This window comes from Branchiostoma lanceolatum, chromosome 12 (genome assembly GCF_035083965.1).
Source record: "Branchiostoma lanceolatum isolate klBraLanc5 chromosome 12, klBraLanc5.hap2, whole genome shotgun sequence".
Lineage (NCBI taxonomy): Eukaryota > Metazoa > Chordata > Leptocardii > Amphioxiformes > Branchiostomatidae > Branchiostoma > Branchiostoma lanceolatum.
In genome coordinates, this window is record NC_089733.1 from 10,504,859 (window position 1) to 10,528,466 (window position 23,608).

Genomic DNA, 23,608 nt, shown 5'->3' on the forward strand with positions numbered 1-23,608 from the left:
AAAGTCACATGTTTCTTCATGACAATTCATCTGTACAGACTTAATTTGACCATCAAGACATTGAGATTGTTTCTTAAGAGTCGCGACGACGTGGAAGGTTGTCGCCAGTGGTCTCAATTACTTTCTCGCACACAAGCACACATTTGCAAATCACTTGAGTTCTTATTTACATCGCATGTTGACAGAATAGAAGTAAATTTGTCCTCTGATGTATGTACAATCCTCATAGGTCCGTTTCCAGGGGTTTTGGCGGTCCATTGTAGAGTTCAGGCCTGTCTGAGACCGTCCCTCTCTGTTTCCTCTTCTCTTTGAACCGTCCGGAGTGAGACACGCTGAGATGGTTCCTCCACGGGCTGGACTGTTGAGACTTGGACAGTTCGCTGTTAGAACTCTCTGCGAGCTTCGGGTTGCATTTAGAACGAACCTGCGCGCTTTTGGACGTCTGTCCGCTTTTTCTACTACCGTTCGGCAGCTGGTCTGGTTGTCTGTTTTCCGCGTCGGAATCCTCCTTGTACGGTCCAGCCCCGCCGCGAGATTCCTTCCGATCCTTCGAGTCGCCTCGAGATTTTCTCCCGAGCAGTCTGTTCCACCATTTTCTGGCCCGGTGATCCATGGTTCTAATCCCACCTGGCCTAGGCACACCGTGGGAAAACGCCCGCCTCAAACGCCGGCTACAACAACGGACCACTTAAGGTCTGATCCTGGTCGAACCGGTCGGGTAGCTCGGTAGAGCCGGGCGTGTTTAAGCGGTGTCTCCGCACAACAAAAAAACACTCACACAGCAAGTCCCAGGACCTGTGGGGCAATAAAACGCCAAAAGTAAGGTCGTGACCACACGTCATGTGAACAGGGCAAAGGTAGCTGGCAACGTACGTACGTAAGGTCCCGGGTTCGATTCCCAGTCACCTGAGGCGACACTGTCTTTCGCCCCTCAGGTGAACTAACTACGTGTGTGTGAAGGAATCCGTGCAACATAAAATCCTCGAGCAAACACAGTACGAAGCCAACATTAAACAAAGAAGAAGCTTTTCACAGTTCTTCAAACATGTTCCACAAGACCTACGTCTTACGATTCACTCTTAAACAACTCACCAACCTTACCTCAATCATGAAATATCTTAAGTTTTGCGTCTTGGAAATCACTAGATCTTGTTTTTGTACGTTTAAGACTGTTCCTTCACCTGCTCGCTGGGCAAACACGCACACAAACGTACTCAGAAAACCTGCCGAGGTAAACCGAGACGACCACCAAACAACAGGACCCACTTACTTCACACAGCAGGCATGTTCGGGCTCGCGGTACGCAATCCTCGACGCACTGTTCTCCGCGTCTTCTCCCCGCCGTCTTAAGGTTTCCTCTCCGTCTTGAGACGTGGAGAGACTTAACGACAAGGAGAGCGATCGTTCCCGAGGGTGTATAAGACGGGTTGATTACTGGGTTGGGACTAGATCAAAAGCCTCCACCGAGGGCCTCAGCGCGACTCCGTCTGCTAAAGTACACAGCGAGTTACCTGTCCCGCGAACAGCAAGGCACCGACTCAAAACTTCATTCTCTGTCTGTAGAACGTGTAGTCTTAAACCACTAAGATAGACAGAAGTGTAAAAACTTAAGAATTCTTGCTTGTGTTTCTGACGTTGACGTTGTTGTCTCATTCTCAAAAGTGCTACTTTATTTTGAAAGATATGCGTTTAGTTCGGTATTTTCAAGTGAGGTGTGAAGCTTAAGTTTGAGTCGCTCCCCTCGAACCCTTGACACAGCAGAGGACAAATCAAAAGGACGACAAAGAGTCGAATTAAGTCCGGTCCAATGAGCGGCCGGCGTGGGAGGGGCGAAAAGGAAGGGTGAAAGTTCACTTTCACACAGGAAGCAAACAATCTTGTTTGCGAAACACACGTAAAAAACAAAAACAGCACGGCAAACTCGAGACGTATTCAAGAGGTAAAAATTGTCGTCCCGCCGCCATTGTGCAACATGGCCCACTCTGACAGGTACCTTTTCCCGCGCATGAGTGACGCCTTCGCGGTTGCCATGGCGACGGAAACCCAATGCGACCCCCTTGAATACACCTTTGTGTTTTGACGTTGCGGAAGTCGCGGCCGCCCTCTTTAGCATTCACTGGACGAGACGAGAATTTTCTTCTTTTGAGTGTGGAACTATGTGGGGCGACTGTGTGGTACGTTTTAGCGAGGACTCTGAAATATGCCTGGCATGTTTAAAGTTAGAAGCTCGGACAATTTTGTTCTTTCTTTGATGAATATAGTCAAAAAACACGAAACAAAAAAAAGTATGTCAGCATTTAGGCTTGGTATTTCTACTCCCGTTTGAACTTCAACCTCGAATTATGCGGTTGTGAGGAAGAGTTTATGTCATTGTTGTGAACATTTATTTATTTTTGTAAATGGCATGTGATAAATGAACAACTAATGAGTTATTGCGTCATCAACCATATAATATACAACAGCTTCGACTGAAATTGACGACACCGAAAACAGAAAAATAGCAGAATCTGGATATTTCAACAAGGGCCATATCTGAGTATACAAATACTATGATAGTATAGTGAACTACATTTCACAGTAGTTTATGCCACGACCGCCAGAAGGCGCGACCGCACAAACCAGGCTGAAAGTGCATGGGGTGTTTCCCGTGTTTTAGGGCCATATGTTGATTTGCGAGCTTAAAAATATAAAAGTAAAGAAAGGCAAAGGTCAAATGATAAATTATAAAACTTGTCATAATTCGTTTCAAACTGGTGAGAAAAAAATATGTTGTAAAACACCATATCGAAAAAACATACTGAATTGTTTCACCATCTGGCTTCAAATTTTGTGTCTTTAAACTATGTAAACCATAATATCGACTTTGTTCGTCCTAATCCTAGTTTCTACAAGCTATCAGGGGAAGATTACATGGACCACTAGCCGGCCGGTGTGTCAGCACAAAAGGGTTCACAATGTTTACCTTCCCAGAATAACCGGCTTTAGATCGGACAATGTGGGTAAAGAGGAACAACTGTTATCTAATCTCCAAGTAGATATTTGGGGAATGGTACATCATGACCTTCCTTGCTGCGCCTTTCCCTAGGAGACAATGTGATACAGAAAAGGCCAGGTAGGAAAATGTAATGATATAGCCCCCAATATCTGCTTGGACATTAGGACAATATGGGCAAGAAGAAACAACATTTATCTTCAAGCAGATATTGGGAAGGGTAGATCGTGACGTTTTCCCTGCTGACCCTTTTCCTAGGAAGAAGTTTTACACACAAAAGGGCAGCTTGGAAAACGTAACGATATAGCAAACTGACGTTAAGGAGTCAGTCTGACACAGATAAGTGCATATAGAAAAACGTAACGATATATCCTCCCAACATCTGCTTGGAGAGAGATGAACAACTATTAGATAATCTCCAAGCAGATGTTGGGAGGATTAATCGTTACGTTTTTCTATATGCACTTTTCTGTGTCAGACTGACACCTGAACGATTAAACCTGCCCCAACATCTGCTTGAAGATAAGGACGACCTGGGTTGGGAGGAAGAACTGTTACGCCATCTCCGAGCAGATGTTGGGAGGCTAAATCGTTACGTTTCCTATAGCTGCCCTTTTCTCCCTTTGATTTACATATAAAAGAACCATAAAGGGCAGATAGGAAAGCGTAACGATTAGCCTCACCCACATCTGCTTGAAGATTATCACCAAATCGTATTAAACACCACAGCGATTTCAGCCCCCCCCCCCTCCCCAGTGGTTATAGACCAAATGGGTACAGAGGTTACGGAGAAGGGGGTCGAAATCGTTGTGACACCGGACCCACAATCTATCAATTGATTAATCAATCAATCAATCAATCAATCAATCAATCAACCAATTAATCACAAAGAGTCAATCAATCAATCGTTTTAATCAAAGAAGCATAATGACCAAGCCACGGTAAACATAAATCCGAGTGTAAAACCCTACATGCAAATGACACCGGCCACTTCAAACTCGGAAAGACGTTTTCAACAAAGGTCCAAGGCACCATCATAGAAACCATGAATTTCTATATTTTACAGCGTTTGCCATGTTTAAAAGAACTCATGATACATCTATTGTGTGATAATTTTTCAAGTTATGAAGATTCATATTTACAATATCGAGTACAAATTTGTAATGTCTTTCCAGATTCAAGGTGACCAGTGTTGACTGGTATGCGGAATCTTAAATATACACACGTCTTGATTTCTCTTTCACTGATAAAAACCGTAAGTAAACTCTAACATGTACAAAACTACTAATGATTAAATCCGTGCGGATAATAAATAGCAACTGCATGTGGATGGGATGGCAGAGTAAGGATTGTGAGGTTGGGGCAGGGTTTTGAAGATGACAAAAATGTAGGATGTGGAACATCCTTCCTTTTAAAACATTTAAGAAAAGATACAGAAATGATCCTAGAGAGAGGAAGATATCTTCCGACGACTTTTGACAAAGTTACGCCAACGTTTTTGAAATAATGAAAAATATATTCACATTCCACAAAGGCATTCCAAATATGACAGTGCCATGGTCAGCCCACGGAAAAATGCAGCAATATTTTCACAAACCACAGTCCCTCCCCACGATCCTTTCTGGTCCATCCCTAACAAAACAAGCGAGCTGAAATCATGCTGGAAATTAGCGTAGAACAAAACAACATGACGAAAATCTCCCTTGACAAAATATCATTAATAATTAACATCACATAAAATTACTATGATAAGATCATGCTCTATGCATTCTTTCAACTTAATCAATGAAATGTAAGAAATTGCTGATTACTGTTTCTTCGCCCAGACTCCAATTAGCAAATTGCAAAAGGCCATATTTTGTTTTAAAAAAGATCTATTGACCCCATAGGGACGCCGCTGTCGCCATGGCAACGCAGACGACCTTTTATTCATCTCCATCTTTAAAGATGGCCTCGCACATTTGGTCAGCTGCAAGGATAAGACTGTTGACTTCTCTCCTTTTTCTCTGACCTGTTCACGATAACAATGATACGTCAATTCCCTATTCAGCGCCCTGACAACTTGTTAGATCAAGCTTGAAAACACTGTGCGAAAAACCCTACAAGAGTCCTCTTGAAGACAAAAAGTAAAGGTCAACAGGTCCTTCAACACGTCATCGTCATCATGGCGGAACAATCGAACGTCTTCTCAGTTCTCGTTACGAACTCTCGCGAGATCTTCCACTGAACCAGGTGCAACATGGGACAGCGAATAAACATGCTATCACATTATTTTCAACGCGTAACTGGGACGACCCAAAGCTTTCCAACATATCACAATTATCCGGTCAACATTGTGTACAGAGGAGTTTGGTCTTTTTTCCAGCTCTTCGATTCTTTTTGTAGCAGGAGAAGACAATCCAACAGGTGGCTTCTCAAATCCCATGGTTTGTCTTTCTGCGAACTCATCACGAACCTACTTCTTAAACCACACAAAAGAGACAACAACTCTGTCGTCAGAAGTCGCACAGATGTTTCCCAGCGAAGAGAAGTCTATCCAACAGGTGGTCTCCAAATCCCGCGGCTTATTTTTCAGCACTCAACTAAACCTCACCACCAAATAACATCTCAATCCACACTATAGAAACAGCAAAGTCTGAACACGATGCTGTCACAAGTCCGTTACCAGCGGCGCAGGCAGCGGTTTGCGGTCCCTTCGCGGTGATCTGTCCATCCTTGGCGACCCCCTGTCTTGTCTTTCCGCGCTACTAGGGTCGCTGAAGAAGTCCGGCCTGTCGAAGACGCCCATGCGGTACTTGTGTTCCTTAAAGCGGCCAGAGTTTGAGATCCCGACGTTCCTCCTGAACGGACAACTGTCTGACTTCCTTATGATCTTGTTTGAGCTGTCTGCGAGGTGTGGGTTGACTTTGGACTTGATCCTGCCCTGCATGGTGCGGCTCATGTCCTTGTTGTTGGTCGGACTGACCCTCTGAAGTTCACCGTCAACATCAAGGCTGTCCCGGGAACGACGTCTTCCGTCTTGGACGTCGTCGGCGTCTTCGCCTTCCGTCTCAGGGGGAACTCCTGAGGAGCAGGCCTTCTTGTACTGCTTCTTGGATTTGGACTTGCCCCACAGGTTCCCCCACCACTTTGAGGAGTTCATCTTGCGTCTTCAAAACGGTTAAGTGTAGAAAATGTCTTCTTAAGCGTGACTCCTTGCGTCAAGACAGCGACGTTCTCACCGCTAAGGACGTCTTATTTGGACACAATTGTCTTCAAGAAATAGTATCCACTTCTCGGGTCTTAGACGATCCTCAGAGAAAGACCCTACAAGAAGGAGAGAAGAAAGTACAATAAACACTTGTATCCCTTCACTTCGGACTGGTGGCCGTGGGATTCAGGAACGGTTCTGTGCGGGATTAGAGCTTGCACGCTACATATGTACGGCGACAAACACACTTCATTTTTCAGCCGGCACAGTTAGTTTGGTGGGGCCTATCAAGGCATATGGACAGTTAGGGCTCGGCCACATTCGCCGTACGATAGATTCAGCAACCAAATATTGAGGGGGCATTCTTGTGACAGTTATAGATGTTTAATACATCTTAGTCACAAAGCATAGATTCTAATCAACGTCATTTCTGTCACGGCCTCGCAGAAAATCCTACCACAAAAAAATCGCACGACGAACGTGGCCGACCCTTTGCTAACTTGGGTTTAAGTCGTTTTTGTTCTAAAACCCCCATTCAACGCAAAACAGGTCTACCATAGAATATGTATATACTGATATATTTCCTAGTATCATACGGAACACAACAGGCATAGTAAACGTTCACACCTGCGGGATTAAAATTGGAACGCTATGGTTACAAAAACACCACAACGACAAGGCTGCTTGGAGAAGAGTTATTTCAACGATGAAAGCCAGGCCGATGTCATGCCCGGTCTTTGACCTTCGTGCTAAATGACCATTTGCCTTCTTGTCATGCTCGGAAATACGAGGCTAACAAAGAGATTTTGGGGATATCGTAAATCCGAGATAAAATACGGTTGTGGCCAACTTGTGGGTAATTCTAACAGCCGTTATCATTTCTTTTTTTTTACATTCAATATATCTCAGCACTAGCACTCTTCGCTCTTTATCAATTTCAACATACAGCTCTTAGGAATTTCACATTTTAACGATCTGGTATCAGAAAATCCCCTACGCTAGCCTCTATCTTGACAGCCTAGCGACTGCAGCGGAATGTGTTCTCCGCCTACAGGTCACGTGACCCCTTGACCTTCGGCCTCCCCTCGCATCGTAAACTTGAATTCTCCGTTCGTTCGGAATGGCGTATCAAATAGTTTGTGATGTTACAAGATTGGGCTGTCATATATAGTAGTAAGGCCGCACCAATTTGTTTCATTGGTTCTCTTGTATTCTTAATTAATTAAAGCCATAATTGAAAACAGAGGGCTGGGAAGAAAACCTATATTCAAACCTAGTCAAGCAACCACCTGGCGCAGGCAACCACCTCCAGTCACAAGCCACATTAAAACAGCCCCGTCCAATTCTACATTATCAACAACACCCTGCCCTCTGCAACCATTTTGCTCGGTCCTTTGATTTGAGTGATTGCTGAATCCGGGTTTGACTGTATTTGGAGCCTGGTATCCAAATCTAGCTGGGGCTACTAGTATTTCTTTTCAATGTAACGTTATATTCACTTCCAAAATCGGTGTGTACCAAGGTACAGACTTTTCTCTCAGACTGTTTTCATGTTAATCTTCAATAAGTTGACCCTCAATCCCTTGTGTGTATTAAAATTGGTCCACTGCAACTTTCAGGCGACAAAAACACACGAATGAGTCACAACATGTCATGAGAAACGTACCGAGGGAACATTCTTTAGACGAAATTGTTTTACACCCACGACATACACACAGAACATGGCACGAACTAATACATTTAGTACGCTATTCTTTACACTCATGTTTTCAAAACACAAACAGTCGTTGTTTTATGCTGTCTAATTGTAGGTGCGGTAAGTTTACGCGTTACGAACGTGAAAGTATTTGAATTACTTTAAAAACATACTTTGTGAAAATACAGCATTATTAGAAACAGAAAACAAGGCCCCTATTGAGGGTTCCTCTTACTCGTGAACTGTTTGAACAGTTCTCCATGAAAAGACCGCGTGACTACGCTAATCTCCAAGCAGATGTTGGGAGTGGAAATCATAACGTGTTTTGGCTAACCCAGTGTTCTGAAACGTAACCGCCTGTCTCAAAAACAAGAGAGTCAATTATCGTTCAAATGTCTTTCACCCAACATCTGCTTGGAGATTGTCAGTAGGCTACTCTAGCACGTACAGCTGCAAACGCGTGGGCTCGGTCGTCAGTTTTTTCCATTAGCGAGCTGACATATTTAGGGTGGGAACATGGCCTAAGCTCTACCCCTGAAAACATGCATGTTAGCGAGCTTTTCCTCAATTTTAGCTGGGTTTATCGGCTTACAAGTAAAGAGGAACTCTTCCCCTTTGAAAACAGGGACCGCAACAACGGTTCTTGAATTGTCGTACCCCATACTGCGCTAGTGACAGGGTAGGTTCTGCATAATGTCACACAAAATAGGATTCATTTGTTAGCATTTGCCAAAAGTACAACTTAGCATATAGGAATTCCGATGCATAAAAAGACATGTGTAGTTATAACAAGGGGGTTACAGAAAGGTTTGAACCTCTTTGGAGTCAACAAGGAAAGATTCGGATTTAAATGTCCACATACCTCAGCACAGTTGGTTGCCAGGGAGCCGTCAGAAGTCGACCGTCGTCCGATTTGCAGACGACATCCGAGATGTTCAAGAAACGTTACCAGGCTCTGCTTCGAGTTATTGTGAGTCACGGAGCTCGTTAAATGTCGGGAATGTTGTTGCCGTTGCTCTGGTGACAGCTCCTGTTCTAGTTCCTGTTGAAGAACACGGCTAACCTAGTCGCTTAGCCTCTCCCAGGGCTTCAGACGGGGTATCCTCGGTTCTGTATGCTAATCACCGCCTGGCCAACTTGGTCAACTCCGGTGTAGTTTGCCTGCCTGAATTCAAGAATCCTTCCAAGGGGTCTGAAGCAAAATTTCCTCGGGCCAAGTTAGACCTGGTGCCGACGAGCTGGCCTTTGCGGGTCCTGGTTACAGTCTGGATTCCAGGTTTGGTTCCCAGCAAGCAGCAAGCGGTTTTCAGCTCTGCTCAGCTGACCCTAGTCCTAACCCTCTGTCACACTCCCCGCTAGGTCGTCCTACCCAGCTGTCAATCAAAGCGGAATTCCCGCGTGCGCTTCCTCGCGGAACGAGGATGTGGGCAGAAGAAGAAGAAAGAAACGCAGCTTCTCTCTTTTACGAGCGCAAGTTTCCAGTCACGATTTCACTTTACCCAAAAGAACACCACAGGATGTTCCCGTAATGTGAGACAAAGATATTTCTTCAAACACGAAACACAACCCCAGTCTCTCGCTGGTCCAACCACAACAGAATCCTGTAGGAAACCGCGCGTCTACACTTATCACGAGACGGTGGCTAACTCAGACACTGTGACAGTTGAAACTCTACTGAAACGCAATTTTGCCTGTCAAGGCAAATTCAGTGCCTCGGTGTCAAACCACAACAAAATCCTGTAGGAAACCGCCGTGTGCCTGTACTCTTCACTAGATGGTGACAAACTCACTGACCGGATGAGAGGAATTCCCCGAACGGCGGTAGTGAATCCAACAAGTGGCGGCTATGAATGATTTATGTGCTATAGATGCCTTATCCGGGGCGGGCTGTAGCGGAGAATGGCTCCTAGAAACGAGACAGACAAAAAAAGAGATCGTTAAAATCGCCGGAATTTCTTTGTCCTCATTCATGAGCAGGAACCAGGAATGAAAGCGATTTTCCTTGCTTCATTCTTGTAAAAACCAAGGCGGTTCTAGCAATGAATAGAAACTCCTTGGTAAGAAATAATGCTTTGAATACTGAGAAGAATTCAATTTTACATCTTGCCATATGTTACATGGAGGTATATATACACTAGAGCGTAATCAGTCGTTTTCATTCCACGTAATTTGTAGGCAGACTGCTCAAATTCAACATAGAGTGTAACCGATAAACTCTAATTAAAAAGTTAATTGGCACCTGAATTTAGCGTTAAGTAGAAGGCCATGCGGCTGCATAAGAATTTAAGGAAATATGTAGCTGTTGTCTTCATGAATCTAGCGTAGAACGTTCGCTGTACGCCTCCGGAAATGGCCTCTTGAAACACATAACAATTTTGCCTCCCCCAACATCTGCTTGGAGATTACATAAAAAGTACCTTTGAATATTGAAATAAGCATTGCACACACCTCAAAATTTGCGCAACATCGTATCTTACAACTTGCTAATCTAAAAAACATTTCATATCACGGTATTACATTACAAATTTTCCTATTTTTCACTGACCCACTTAAAGGATGTTCAGTTTAAACAATTATACTTCAACCATGACCAGTCTTAATTTTAGCTTGTCCCCGCCCGAAGTTTGTGTGTTTAAGTCCTTATAGTCAGGAAACGGGATATCCTAAGTCTGAACAAGTTAAACATGGGACCTCCTTGGGGACATCCCTGTGTGTGTGTGGTGGGGTCATGACGTAAACAGCTTAGGGACTGGTCAACATTCGTACGATTACAAACCGAAGGTTTTCTGGGGATAGACGTGCGTGTATCTTACGAAATTCAGCTGTCTTGTTACATAAATGGTTGTCTGATAGATCCTTGTCGGCGATTGGTTCTGCTAACGTAACATAACCAATTTACGTCCGATTTATTCAAAACGTATTTATCTTAAAACCGCACGGACAGAGCCAAATGTTAAACCCATGGTCAGAAATATCAGCTCTTCTAAAAAGGAAATTCATGGTCTGTAAGTTTTTCTCCGCCTATTTAACGCCGTGCTAGCATGTATTTATACTGAGGTATATGATGAAGAATTGTGCTAGGGTAACCCATTATCGGCCACCTCGGTCTTTTCCCTTCTAGCGCTATGCTTGAAAAACATAGACCAGAAAAAAAATGCACAGTAACTGTCCAAAGTAGTCTGCAGATAAATGATAATAAAATCACTATGTCTGTCCGGCCACTTTGTTAACGCGATGGAAAAAAAACAATGTTTATTTGTAAATTCCCCCACATGCGCGGCACGTGGCGTTCAGGTGGTAAACGCATGGCCAGTATGTTTTGCTGTGCAAAAATTAAAGAGATGGCTAAGGATCATACTTATGATGTTCTTTATTGCTCATGAGAACAGGCTTTGGCATAATACACCGTGACATGTGGACATGAGCCAAACCGGACGTTAATAGGTTCTGCACGTAAATAGGTCATGTTACGTTACAGCCTGCTTAAAAATGCTTGAAAACCTACGACCTGAAAGTTGTGCGACGGCGTCCTACGATGACTGTTATCGCGCCATTAATAATAAGTTTGCTCCAAAAATATATTGCAACACTATACATATGGTTTCTTTACATTTGAACGGTTTATAGAAATTATGTACAGTAGGACATTCAGCAATGTGCTTTTGAAACTTTTAAAATGACTTTTCAGACTTAAGTTGACCGGAGTTTAAAAATTTAAAAAGCTTACTAGTTCCTCTTGACGGGATGAAACCCATCACCATAACCAAGTGTATTTTTTCTTTACCTTTCAAAATCTGTTTATTAACCTTTTATCCATCCTCATTTAGGTCAATTTTACCGAAAGGTACCAGCTAGTGGCCTCTACAAGGCTCCAGACGTGGCTGAAAAAAAAAAAAGAGAAATCGACCAAATAGACAGATAACATGCCAACTTTTGCCAGTAACTGTATTTATCGGCTGGCCAACTCCTCTGGTGCGTTATCTGTCAATTTGGCCGATTTCTACTCTTTCCAGCCATGTATGATCGAAGCCTGCTAGACGGGCTACCATCTAGGGTCTGCGGAGATGCAATAGGTACATGTATGGATGCCTGGTCATGCTTATTCTGTGCACCGTGTGAACTACCGATATTGTCTGCCCACATGTAGATTTTGTGTCTACGACTTGTATTTCACACAAATTTTAAGATAAGCCAAAAGGTGTTTGCGTAATGTCTTAATACTTGTAAGACAATCCGACAGTATTTAACTGACTGTCATTAGTAATAGGAGACTGACGGACTGCCCCAGTTCTTATTGTAAATCGTGCAGAACGCTTCCTACATGGTCATTAGTGTTGTACAAAATCTAAAACAAACCACAAGGACTGATTTGTTGTTTACATAATGGGAAGGGAAGTAGAAAACGTCAGCATTGCCCTGAGGAAGGTGACAAAGGTTCACTGAAGCGTTGTTACTCTTTGGTTGTCAATAAAGAATTTTCAGTCATTTACCAAACTGATGAAATCATTCACGGATAATGTCTTCATGTGAATCCACCAATAACTGACTGTTCTATAACGCGTAATAAGATACGGACAAGGTGGACCAGTTTTTATTGTAAAATCTACAAGGGCTAATTTGGTGTTTACACATTGTCTACATGTTTGTAAAGTAATCCTTTATTATCTGACAGGCCTTTAAGGCGTAATAAGAGACGATCGTCCAGTACGTCGACTGGTTTTCAACATGTTTCACACCGTCGAAAATAAACTACAGACGTTGATTTACACAATGGTTTAATGTTTGTAAGCGAATCCCTACGTGTACACGTTCGGTTGGACGAAATCGGAAACGGGTATTCTCGTCCCAGTTTTTATTGTAAATCGTCCAGAGCGCGCTCCCAACCGGAAAGACAAACGAAAATTAGCCGCGGAGGCATTTTTGTCTATCTAGTCAAGCCGAACTATCTAACGTGTAGGCATTAGAAGTGGCCTGGGTAAATGACTTGCTTCAGTGCAATGCGTTATGCTGTAAGCGCTCGTTTACAAGCGACTATGGTAGGCAGACAGAAAGCGAGGGGACTTGCGGGAAGGGTATCATTCCCCATCACGCGGGCAAATGAAAAACAACGGTGCCCAAAATCCCCCGGCAAATTGGCAATGTAGGGTGTGCGTAAATATTTGTAACTACATAGCCCTTCGGCATAACACCGCCCTTTGGCATAACACCCCAGTTTCGCAGTCATACGAGCTGTAAAACAAAACCAACAACGTCAAAATTATCACGTAGAAGACAAGTAATATTGCGAATGAAATAATGAATCCACTCTACTTTATAGTGTATGAAAGAACATTGATCTTAGATTCAATTTTCGTTTATAATTGGTATGAATATGACACGTACGATAAACATTAAAGAGCCCAAAGTGCAGCAGGAAACCTGAAGCTTACTGCTGCAACAAAAATATCATTGTGTCTTCATGTTCATGTTATACGTACCTTTCAACCGAAAAATGAGTGTGCGTCTGTACCGAAGCCGTATCTGTTCTACACCTCTAAAAATAGTTTTCCGAGTCTCGTCCATATAATAACTCATATGTTTATCTCCTTCGTATCATCAAAATTGTCTAGTCAGGTGAAGCAGGTACAAATACCTTCACTTCCCGGCACAGCTTATAGATTATACAACCTTTCAATCAAACATTGATGTTAGATAACACCGAGGAAATACTGTTGGGGGGGGGGGGGAGTGTGCTAGAAAGACAAGACCAAAAGAAGTTCTGCAATGGGTACTAAAAGTTGAAATGAACACAGCTTGGGCTGTATCAAGTGTATCCGAGCCCTACACTGTACAAATATGCATAACATTCATTGGGTTTACACACAGCTCACAGCTCGCGCAGTTCTGACATTTATATCATCATAATCGTCCGGCTATAGATACTATGTACATCATCACTTTAAAACCTGCACCATGTTATCTCTCTCTATATATATAACAGGTACATAAAACACCTGTCGATCCAACAACGTCCCTACAGGTATGCATGTATATAAAGTTATCACCTATAAGTATGATAAAACTGACCGGCTATGTAAAGATGCTATCATCACTTTAGAACCTACATAATTGTCATATGATTGTATAATATCTCTCTATACAATACCTTAGAGACGTAACATGTCCCTATACCTACATGTACCTACCAATAGGCTATCACACCTATGGAAAGAATAACGTCGCTACAGGTGTGTACATATCACCTTGGTATCATCAAAATTGTCTGGTTAGATAGATTCAATAGAAATACCTCCATATGCGTTGATAGCTTGTAGCCTTATATAACTTCTAATATAAACAGAAATACAATGTGTAAAGCACCATACATATACAAGAAGTTGTTTCCATACACGGTTCGAGCCTTGTAGGCCAAAAATAGCATAGGTATCGAACAGGTATAACGGCGATGTGTAAAAAAAAAGATTAAAAAAGCCTCTCGTGATAGCTCATAGAGTAATATAAGTTATCATAACGTTCAATATAAACATTGAGACAATGTATAACACACCATAGAGACACTATAAGTTTTTCATACCTTGTACTCCTGTAATAGCACAGCGCTCAAACAGGTCTATCAAAGGTCTTTTCACAAATGAAATTCCTTTACACAATACGCCTAAATCACCCGTCGTGAATACTGAGAACGGTGTTGGCCTTTTCTGCGTACTAGTATATCTCAGGAATATTAAAGTATGAAATATTGATGTTGTCCTTGTCCTGTTGTCCCAGGAGAGTTAGGCGTGAGAGGACATGCACGAAAAAACGGCTGAAGAAAGGGGGAGACCCGGCATCAAACGGCGGGTTTAAGTCAGTTCGTTGTGTCTCGTACAAGTTTCTTATCGTGTTTCTGTATCCTAAGGCTTACCAACAGGCTTTCTACAACCAATGACACGAAAGTTTTATATTTTGTATGTATGGGTCTGTAAAAAGCAAGGAGTTTTACGTTATATATCTCTTTACCCAATCTCCCTTGAGTGAAAACTGACAACTGAAGATGTTACAAATGATAAGTCAAGCAACAGCATACACGTTCCGTGTGGATTTATATCCGAAATCGTACGATTATGTTATTGTTTTTAGAGGTTGATTTCTTTAGAGAAAGCCATGACCTCGAATTACTACAATTAAAAAAAAATGGTTGCCAAATCATGCAAGATTTAAAAAAGATTAGGAGAAAAAAAGAAACTTTGTGACGTTTACCCACAATTCCCAGGGACAGGCTACCTTTGAAGACGGGCTGTTGCGTAACCATCACTGCGCATGCGCCCTGGGTTCGATAACCTCCTGGGGTGAGGCGGCCATCTTGGGACATATAATGACACTTTGTCACGTCTGAATCATTTCCGGTCGAGCTGTCTTCTATTGTTGTGCACTTGAGCTGAAAGAAGAGCTAGGTATAATCTCAAAGCAGATGTAGGGTTCGGATTATTTTTCAGGTGTTTTGCTTTGTACGTCTTTCTAGTAGTACAAAAAAGTACGCGGAAAAAAACTGACCCTACTTCTGTTTGGAGACTACGTTTTTAAAGAGCAAAAATTAGCTTTGGGAGACTACAAAAGACCCACAAACGACTTTAGAGTATCAATGTATGTAGAGGTATTGTAGACATGTCTTCTATCAATATTATGTAACAGCCTAGAATCCACGTTTAGTTCGTACTAGAATAAGGAAAGTAGCCACCAATCTTTGAGAACGCCTTGCCTTACATTGTACCTGATACAATTGTTACGCAATAAACTTTGACTTAACTTGGCTGACTAGGAATAGCTGAAATTGGTAAAATATACACTCCCATAACGTAGAAGAGCCTTAGCCATCAAGGTTAAATGCTTACCACTCCGTATTTACCCTATTTGGCCAATTTCTTCAATTTCAGCCACTAATAGTTTGATGGGTGGTGGCCAGGGGGAAACGCTCTCAAGGGACCTGGGTTGTATGACTGTGTTGGAATGAAATAAGCTATTATACAAGTGGGCGTAACTTAAGACAGGGTAGGGAATTGAAATTGCACTATATGTGTGAACTTTTGCCGCACGTATACCATGAATAAAGATTATTGAATATACATGTAATAGAAATAAGTTAGAAATAATGTTCTTACAGATGAGTTATTTTTTAAGGCATTTTGTTTATTTGCGTACAGAACTCCTTGTCTTACGTACGACATCTAATAAAAGTTGCACACCTGTATTGTATGTGTGGATAAAAATCATTTTAAAGAGTACTGTAGTCCGAATGTGCTTTTATGGATCAACGGGTAAAACAGAATGGTGGTCTTAATAAGGTTGTTGAGTCAGAATCTAAAAGCATTCGGTTCGAATCCATGGCAGGCCCCAATGTTGTGCCCTTGGGACATATACTTTACACCTATGTCATCACTGGGCTCAGGTGTTGGGGACGTCCTCTAGGATAAGAAGTAAGATGCTGGCCCCATGATTTAAGAGACCCACAGCTTGACCATGTTAAAGAACCCACCACACTCATTGAGTAGGGATCCCTCCCGGAGTGAGTGGATCAAACCTTACAGTCCGACCTCCAGAGGATAGCATTAAAGGTGATAGTCACCTATCAACTACAATTGCCAACAGTAAAAATTATTCTTACTCAAATTGTGTTAGCAATTGCAGTTCAACTTTGATTCAGAATGACTTCTACCAACACAGATGAACTTTCAAGTGAATAATAAATATGAACAATATTGCTGTTTTTATTCTCATGTTGTGAATGTTCAAACCTTGAAAGACAAGCCTTATAGACTAAAGAATATAGAATAAAGGAATAAAGAACACCCCATGGTATCGCCCGAGGTGGACATGCTTCACTGACAGACGGGTTCAGACAAACGTAAACAAAAACTGTCAGACAATCAGCCGCAGAACACTAGTACACCTTAGGGGAGAATCGCGAATAATCAGGGACGTTGTCGCCGAAAGAAAACAAACAAGTCCGTCGGACATAAACCTCTGTGTAGTACTAGTACTTATGGTGTTTGCGGTGTGGGGTTAGATACCCACTTTACCAGGTGTAACAATTTCTTTTAAAAAACCGTCTCCATTTATACCCAGGCAGTTGTTAATCATAATACTAGGTAGTGACCAAGGCAATGCAGCAAGCCGGAGCCAAACCTCTGCTTGGAAAGTAGCTAATTGGCTATTGCTAGCGAGAGCCTTATAACACAGGCTACCGTTAGGCAGCTGATATAATGGACTGTACCACGCTGCTTTCAAGATGGGATTGTTGGTATATAATTCTGCATTACCTAAAAATACTGCTACGGTGCCCAAAACTAAAATATCATTTTGATTTCTTTCTAGCCTTGTAACGAAAATGCTGTTCTTTCAACTATATTGGTCTTCTATCATTTCATAAAATGTTGATTGCTTTTATTGCCCTTTGTGTGTTTCTACGTCTCTGCACACTACACGTTTTTTTTCTGTTCCACTTCCATCGTAAGAGGAGGCGAAGTGTTTAAAATGTGAAGTACTAGAAAGACGTACCAAAAACAAGGGTAAAACGCTGAGACTGCGTTGGATTCTTGCATCTGCTTCGGGATTGCAGTTTAGAGTCCTTCACCCTCTTGTTTTGACTGTGCTCAATTTTACGATTTAAACAATTACACTCCTTTAGTTTCACACTCAGTGGTTGAAAGGTCAGTTTGCTTTTATAGGTTGTTCTTAAGCTTTGTGTCTACCGGTTTATCTGAGCTAATCTCCAAGTAAATGTACGGTTGGGACTTGTGTCTTGAGTCGAGGAGTCCACTTAAGACACCTGACTACTTGGAAGACGTAGAAAGCGTTGCAAGAAAGAGGTGTACAAAAAAAGTCTTAGCTCCGCACATCTGCTTGGAGATTGCCCTGAAGCCATGTTGCGATCCGTATACGTGAGATGTAGACCGATTAGGCTAGCCTGGATGCCAGACTGTTTCCAGGGCTCACACAGGCCAGCTCCTCGGCTCCAGGGCCAACATACCCCGAAGGAAATTTTGCCACAGCCCCGGAGTTACTTTCTCAGGGTCCAAGTCAGGTGGCTGTTGCAAAATTTTCTTGGGGCGTGTTGGCCCTTTAGCCGAGGAGCTGGCCTGTGTGGGCCCTGGAAACATCCTGGCATCGAGGACAGGTTAGACAGACACAGAAGGCAACGAACCGTAAAAACGGCGGTCAATCACCCTTTCATCTAGAACAAGAGTGACAACTTTTACCTGCGTGGCTCAGAGACTGATAGTAGCGATTATAGTTAATCCAGGAGCTTGGCTGGAACTTGTAAAGCTAACATAGACCATTTCGCACGACAGCAAATAGTTATATGATACAAGTAACTTGACAAGAGTCTCTATAGAGTCAGTCGTTTTAGATAGCATCAACTATCTTTCATTAGTGACTGGGAATGAGCCTAGAAGACAAGTGTAACATAAAACGTCTGACTCTTACTTTGCTTTGTATTATGTATTGCTCTACCTGAATTTCTAATCTTCAACGATAAAACAACAGTCTGTATTTTTCGCTTACAGATAAGACGACTTTTTGCTGTTACACTTTCTGGTTTGTTTACATTTTACGGGTCACTATTCATTAACAAATACACAATATCATGAAAACTTTTAAGATAAAGATTATAAAAGGAAGGTGACTAAATTCTATTCCGAATGTATTTCAAATTGATGACTGAATAAATCAGAAGGATTTCAGTAAGATTTTGTAGTGTCATTGTTTTGAACAACAAAAAAATGGCCCATAATTGTACACCTTTAATGTTGCAGTTATTGACCTGTAAGTAACATTTCGCTGAACAATAATTGGGGTGTCTAAATTTTGCTGTTGTTTATATGCTAAAATTAGCTACAAATCCTTAAAAATCACTGTCTCAAATTATCAAGAAACTTAAGTAGTAGTATAAGGGAAAATAGGAAGATACGTATTTCGAGTTCGATGTCGGAGTAAAGCAGCAAGACTGAGCTGCTGATTCCGAAGAAACCAACTCAGTCGTAAAATCATCGACATCATGACTCCAGACTACTTGTACTAAATATGTTGGTAGCAACGGAAAATTTGCAACATTGTCACCAAGAAACTCCAAGACGGGTATCTTCAATTGTTTAGCAAACGTTCTTAAACCTCCTGGTTCTCTAAAATCGGTTAGACTGAGAGAGAAACAGAGGTTGACAAAATCACAAGTGACGTTTAACAAATCCTTGTCACGTACCCTGTACCCTTACCTACAACATCATCGTTAATGCACAAATAGCACATACAGTACAGGAAGAATGCAGTACAGGAAAAGAAGAGACAAATCATGGTACTAGCTTGGACCGGTACAAGTTTATACAACACGTAAGTCTCTACCGAGGTAGGCTCTGTGAAGTCTCAGACATCCAGGTGAGATTTAGACGTGTGTGTTGCAGAGATTCGCTTGGACTTAATGCCACAACATCATAGTTTATACACCTCAACATTATACTAAATACCCCAAACTTATGAGTGATGAAGAATTAGAAATAACTATAATCCTACATCGTTAAAAAAGAACAACAAGAAAGAGGTTACCTTCTAAACGACGAAGCCTTGAAGAGACGCCTCAGTCTCACGTCCCGCCATTTTGAACACACTTTAGTGAGCAGTAATAATTGATAAATGCTGGGTTCGGCCTGACCTGCGAGGGATCGTCCCAGACAAGATACAATAAAAGGTCAAGGGGTGCCGCGGATTGTGACGTGTGGAGAAGGGAGGGAGGGAGAGATCCAAATCTATTAATCCGGTAAAACTGCCCTTCGACGTAACGCATGTACACCAGCTTCTGTATATGTACAGTCGGTATAGCCGTCCTTTGGCTTAACACTCCAGCTTTGCAGGCACGCGGCGCGGCAGCAGCTGGATATTTTACACTGGACGACCCTTCGCACCTCACCTTTGCACAACTAGCTGCAAACGTTGTTGAAAACTATCTAGTAAAGATGGCCCTACTGTACTTGATGGCAATGAGTTCCACTTAACGATATCGATAGATCTAGGGAAAGCCCAGGGAGGTTCTAGGAGGGATCGAAGCTGTATTGGTAAACACACGTAGACGACGAGAGGTATAACAGAGACGACTGTAACAACAATAACAAAAACTGCAGACTAATCATTGAGAAAAATGCATGATTTATGCATCGAGGAGACAGGAAAAACAACAGGTTGGATGAAATGTTTGTGTAAGCGTTAAGTATTGTGCAATGTGTTAAGGTGAATTTGATCAATTTCAAACCAACGAATGAAACAATAGATTAATGATTGATTTGAATAATAGCTAGTACTCAATTATGCGGACAAACGCATGAATCATATTAATCGAGGGGACAGAAAAACAACAGGTTAGATGAATTGTTCATGTAAACGTTAAGCATTGTGTAATGTTTAAATGTGAACTTGATCAATTTTAAACCAATAGATAAATTGTTAATGTGAACGTTCTTAAGGTAAAGTAGTACTAAATCATTCGGAAAAAACGCATGCGTTATACATTGGGTAGAGAGGATGAGAAAAAAGGTTGGATAAAAAACATAAGATGCCTAACTTTTCAAAATAGAGACCGTAAATGTTGTTACAAGAACTAAAGCGACAAAACATGGTATTAAGGCCAGCATTCTGTCATAACTGCATTCAAGTGTGCAATGCGACAATGGTGTGGCAGACCAGTATTACTTGTATCACCAAGTTGGCAGCTACTAGTACACTCAAGGCTACCAGACTAGTGTAGCTTCTACAACTACTAGACCACGTGTGGCCATATGGGCATTTAGCCCTCTGGGCATGAATATTCAATAAAGGTTATTGCTATTCCGAAAATAATTTCATATTATTGCTATTGTTATCATTCAAAAGTTCTGAGTTACATAAACATTTTTATTTTGTACTTTCTTAAAATCAATCTAAGTCTTCCAAAAGAAATTCTACCGAGCAGAGTAGAGGTTTCCATGAATCATTGTCGTCTAGCCTTGGATCCGGGAAGCCTAAAGCAAGCTCTGAATTCGCTACTCTCCAAGCAGAGGAGGGGTTCCGGCATGTTTTTGACGTGTTTTTAGGCGTTTTTGTCGGGCTTTCTACTTTGTCTTTTTTTGTCTCTTCAAGAAGGTCTCACGCATGCCGGAACCCCTCCTCTGCTCGGAGAGTATGAATTCGCAAATCACACAGGATCGTATGATAGGAAGCATGATAACATCCATTCCTGAAAGCGACATCTAGCGATCCTTCGGCGTAATAGTGAATTTACCAGACGCCATATAGGCATGACTCCTTGCAACATTTGAAACATTCTATGGCATGACTCAACCAAAAAGTTATCGTACTGAACCGATATCAATGAAAAGGGAAACTCGGGGGTCGCCTGAACTATGTGATCGCTGGGAACGTGGGTTCTCTTGCTGGAGTGGGAGGAGTGAAACCCGGAAGTAAAAAGCAGCCATGTGGCAGGAAGTCTGCGCTGGGTCAGCAACAGTTTCAGGTCCAGATAGAGAAACGCCAGAGTACCCATATACAGGCTCAGAGTAGTCGTCTCATGACTCAATCGAAAGTCTCGGAAGTGAAACAGGAAACATTCCGCCTGAGTCACAGGGACCGAAACCCAGAACAGTCACCAGCACAGGGAGAAACAAGGCAGGCTATCCTCTATCCAGGAAGGTTCACAGCTGTGGATGTAGAAATTTCCAGGTAAGATTTACACCGTGAATCTTATACATGAATATATCTTAGACACGTCTCAGACATCCAGGTGGGATTTAGACAAGTCAGTTCATCCTGACAGGTTTCTGGTGCTTGATCATGCGTGTGTCCGTGTTAGTTAGCTACTAGGTGTCTCTTCAGCATTTCATGTAAAATTATTTACTTTCTTGGTGGTTTTATTTGTCGAAAGGGGGACAAAGAGGTTTTCTCGATGTCTTGAATTCGCCTTAAACTACAGTTCTTCTGCAGTTGAATTACAGTTGTAATGCACTGGAAATACATCTTCGTAATGTCGTGAATTCGCGATGTAGAGTTCACCGCGAAAGATTCGAGATTTACAGAATCATAATTGCGGTCTAAATCTTATACAGCATTTGCTATACAGATGTGAAGAGTATTATGTTCGGAGGTTACTGTTCCCCTATGTACTGTGCGCATATCTGGTCAGTATGGGTGGGCGTAGTCTGTAAACTATGTGTGGTATTCCACAGCCATGGCGCCCTTATCACTGAGTTGCTGTTTGCTGTCTGAAGGCGGACTAGCACCAGTTTTGATACATTTGACGCCAGATTTTGGAAACTGTCACATTCATTTCATTTAAATTAATCCAGATACCCGTACGTTCTGACATGTACAATTACAGTACTTTCCGGGGGCATAAATGTCTTGTTTTCAAAAGGTAGCTCGCTTAAAAGTTAGGTTATAGGTATTTCGTTATGTATTGTTATGTATTCCTCTCCTTTATCAGTATGTGTTTATATGGGCCAGGTGCCCGAAGTTATACAGAAATTAAACAGACAAACAAAATGTTGGCACAACGAATCCGTGTATTTGACACACTTTGACAGATTGGCCGAAAAGGCTCGGTGGGCGTCACTCCACCGTCATTGTAGGTATATCGTGTAAAGTGCCTTTGCCAATGGCACAAAATCGGTATGTATATATATGGGAATACATACATGGAGATATCGTATGGTCTATGTATGGAATATCTTAACATTGGCATGCAAATTTGTCCTGAAATTTGTCAAGGGAAAATTTTCTCTTTTATTTAGAGCTTAATCGTCGGTGGAAAAGCTGCTGAAAATGTCTGAAACAAATATGACGATCTTAGGAAACAAGTTGCAGGATGTGGAGTTCTACCTCGGGATACAAAACGACCAAGAAGTCGTCTACACTCATGCACTGAGAGAAGCAATTGTACTCATGGATCCTTCGTTGGAAGTAGAAAGTATGACAAGTCTTGGAGACCTGCATCTTCAGAGAGGCAAGCTCTGTAAAGATCCAGCAGAGTTGGACAAGGCTGCTGGTCTGTATGCTGCTGCCCTACTGCGCTGCACAGATCCAGACATGGGACAAACACTTCAAGATGAACTTGAACACTCAAAGCTTTGCAGACAACTGCTGCAGGGACATACTCCACAGTATCAGTGGTCGTCGCCAGACTACCGGGGTACCGCTGACAGTAATGTCTTGAGGGTGGCAGAAATTTGTGACATATTAGACAGAAGTGTCAAGAAATGCCGGCAATTCAATGGACAGATATACACAGAGACACTCGTAACGGCAATTGCGAACAGCGACTTATATTTGGAGCTTGAGGTTCTGAAATCACTGGGAGATCTTTACCTAGCGAATGGCAAGACAACCTCTAATGTGTCACAGTTCTCCAAGGCAACTGCCATGTACAACAAGGCCTTGACAAGATGTGGGGATCCTGCGACAAAACAGACACTAGAACATCGTATCCTGTACTTGGTTAGAGTCGTCTTGGACAAGATCAGAGGAGCACTGAAAAGGGTTAGTACTTGTGGTTGATCATGGTTTTCATCACTATAGGAATTCTACAATTTTTCGTCCTGTCATCTCAGATTGCCTCTTGTTTCTACAACTTTTACATACCTCGCAACTTTTCACAACTTGCAACTCGTAAATGTGTATATAGAAAAGACAGTGATATTCGTGTACGTGCAAACAATACTTGAAAATGTGAAGGGTA

At 42.2% G+C, this 23,608-nt stretch overlaps 1 protein-coding gene and 1 long non-coding RNA gene across 3 annotated transcripts; both read right to left on the bottom strand.

Moving 5' to 3' along the window:
- Nucleotides 1-628: 628 nt before the first annotated feature.
- On the bottom strand, nt 629-2,687 carry LOC136445934 (uncharacterized). Its single transcript, XR_010757459.1, has 2 exons — nt 1,271-2,687; nt 629-795 (listed from the first exon to the last, which is right to left on the bottom strand). It is a non-coding gene; the product is annotated as an uncharacterized lncRNA (long non-coding RNA).
- A 1,198-nt stretch (nt 2,688-3,885) lies between these two features.
- LOC136446103 (uncharacterized) lies at nt 3,886-19,587 on the bottom strand. 2 transcript variants are annotated; one of them, XM_066444383.1, is made up of 3 exons: nt 19,456-19,587; nt 8,741-9,784; nt 3,886-6,298 (listed from the first exon to the last, which is right to left on the bottom strand). In XM_066444383.1, the coding sequence occupies exon 3, from the start codon at nt 6,132-6,134 to the stop codon at nt 5,643-5,645; it is 492 nt and encodes a 163-aa protein (XP_066300480.1). In that variant the 5' UTR covers nt 6,135-6,298; nt 8,741-9,784; nt 19,456-19,587; the 3' UTR covers nt 3,886-5,642. The 2 variants fall into 2 exon arrangements, with proteins under 2 accessions (XP_066300480.1, XP_066300481.1); XM_066444384.1 differs by lacking the exon at nt 19,456-19,587 and adding an exon at nt 14,453-14,558.
- Between the last annotated feature and the right edge of the window lie 4,021 nt (nt 19,588-23,608).

What these genes read in the sequence shown, in the direction of transcription:
- LOC136446103 (XM_066444383.1), bottom strand. Translation starts at nt 6,134, where the DNA reads ATGAACTCCTCAAAGTGGTGGGGGAACCTGTGGGGCAAGTCCAAATCC.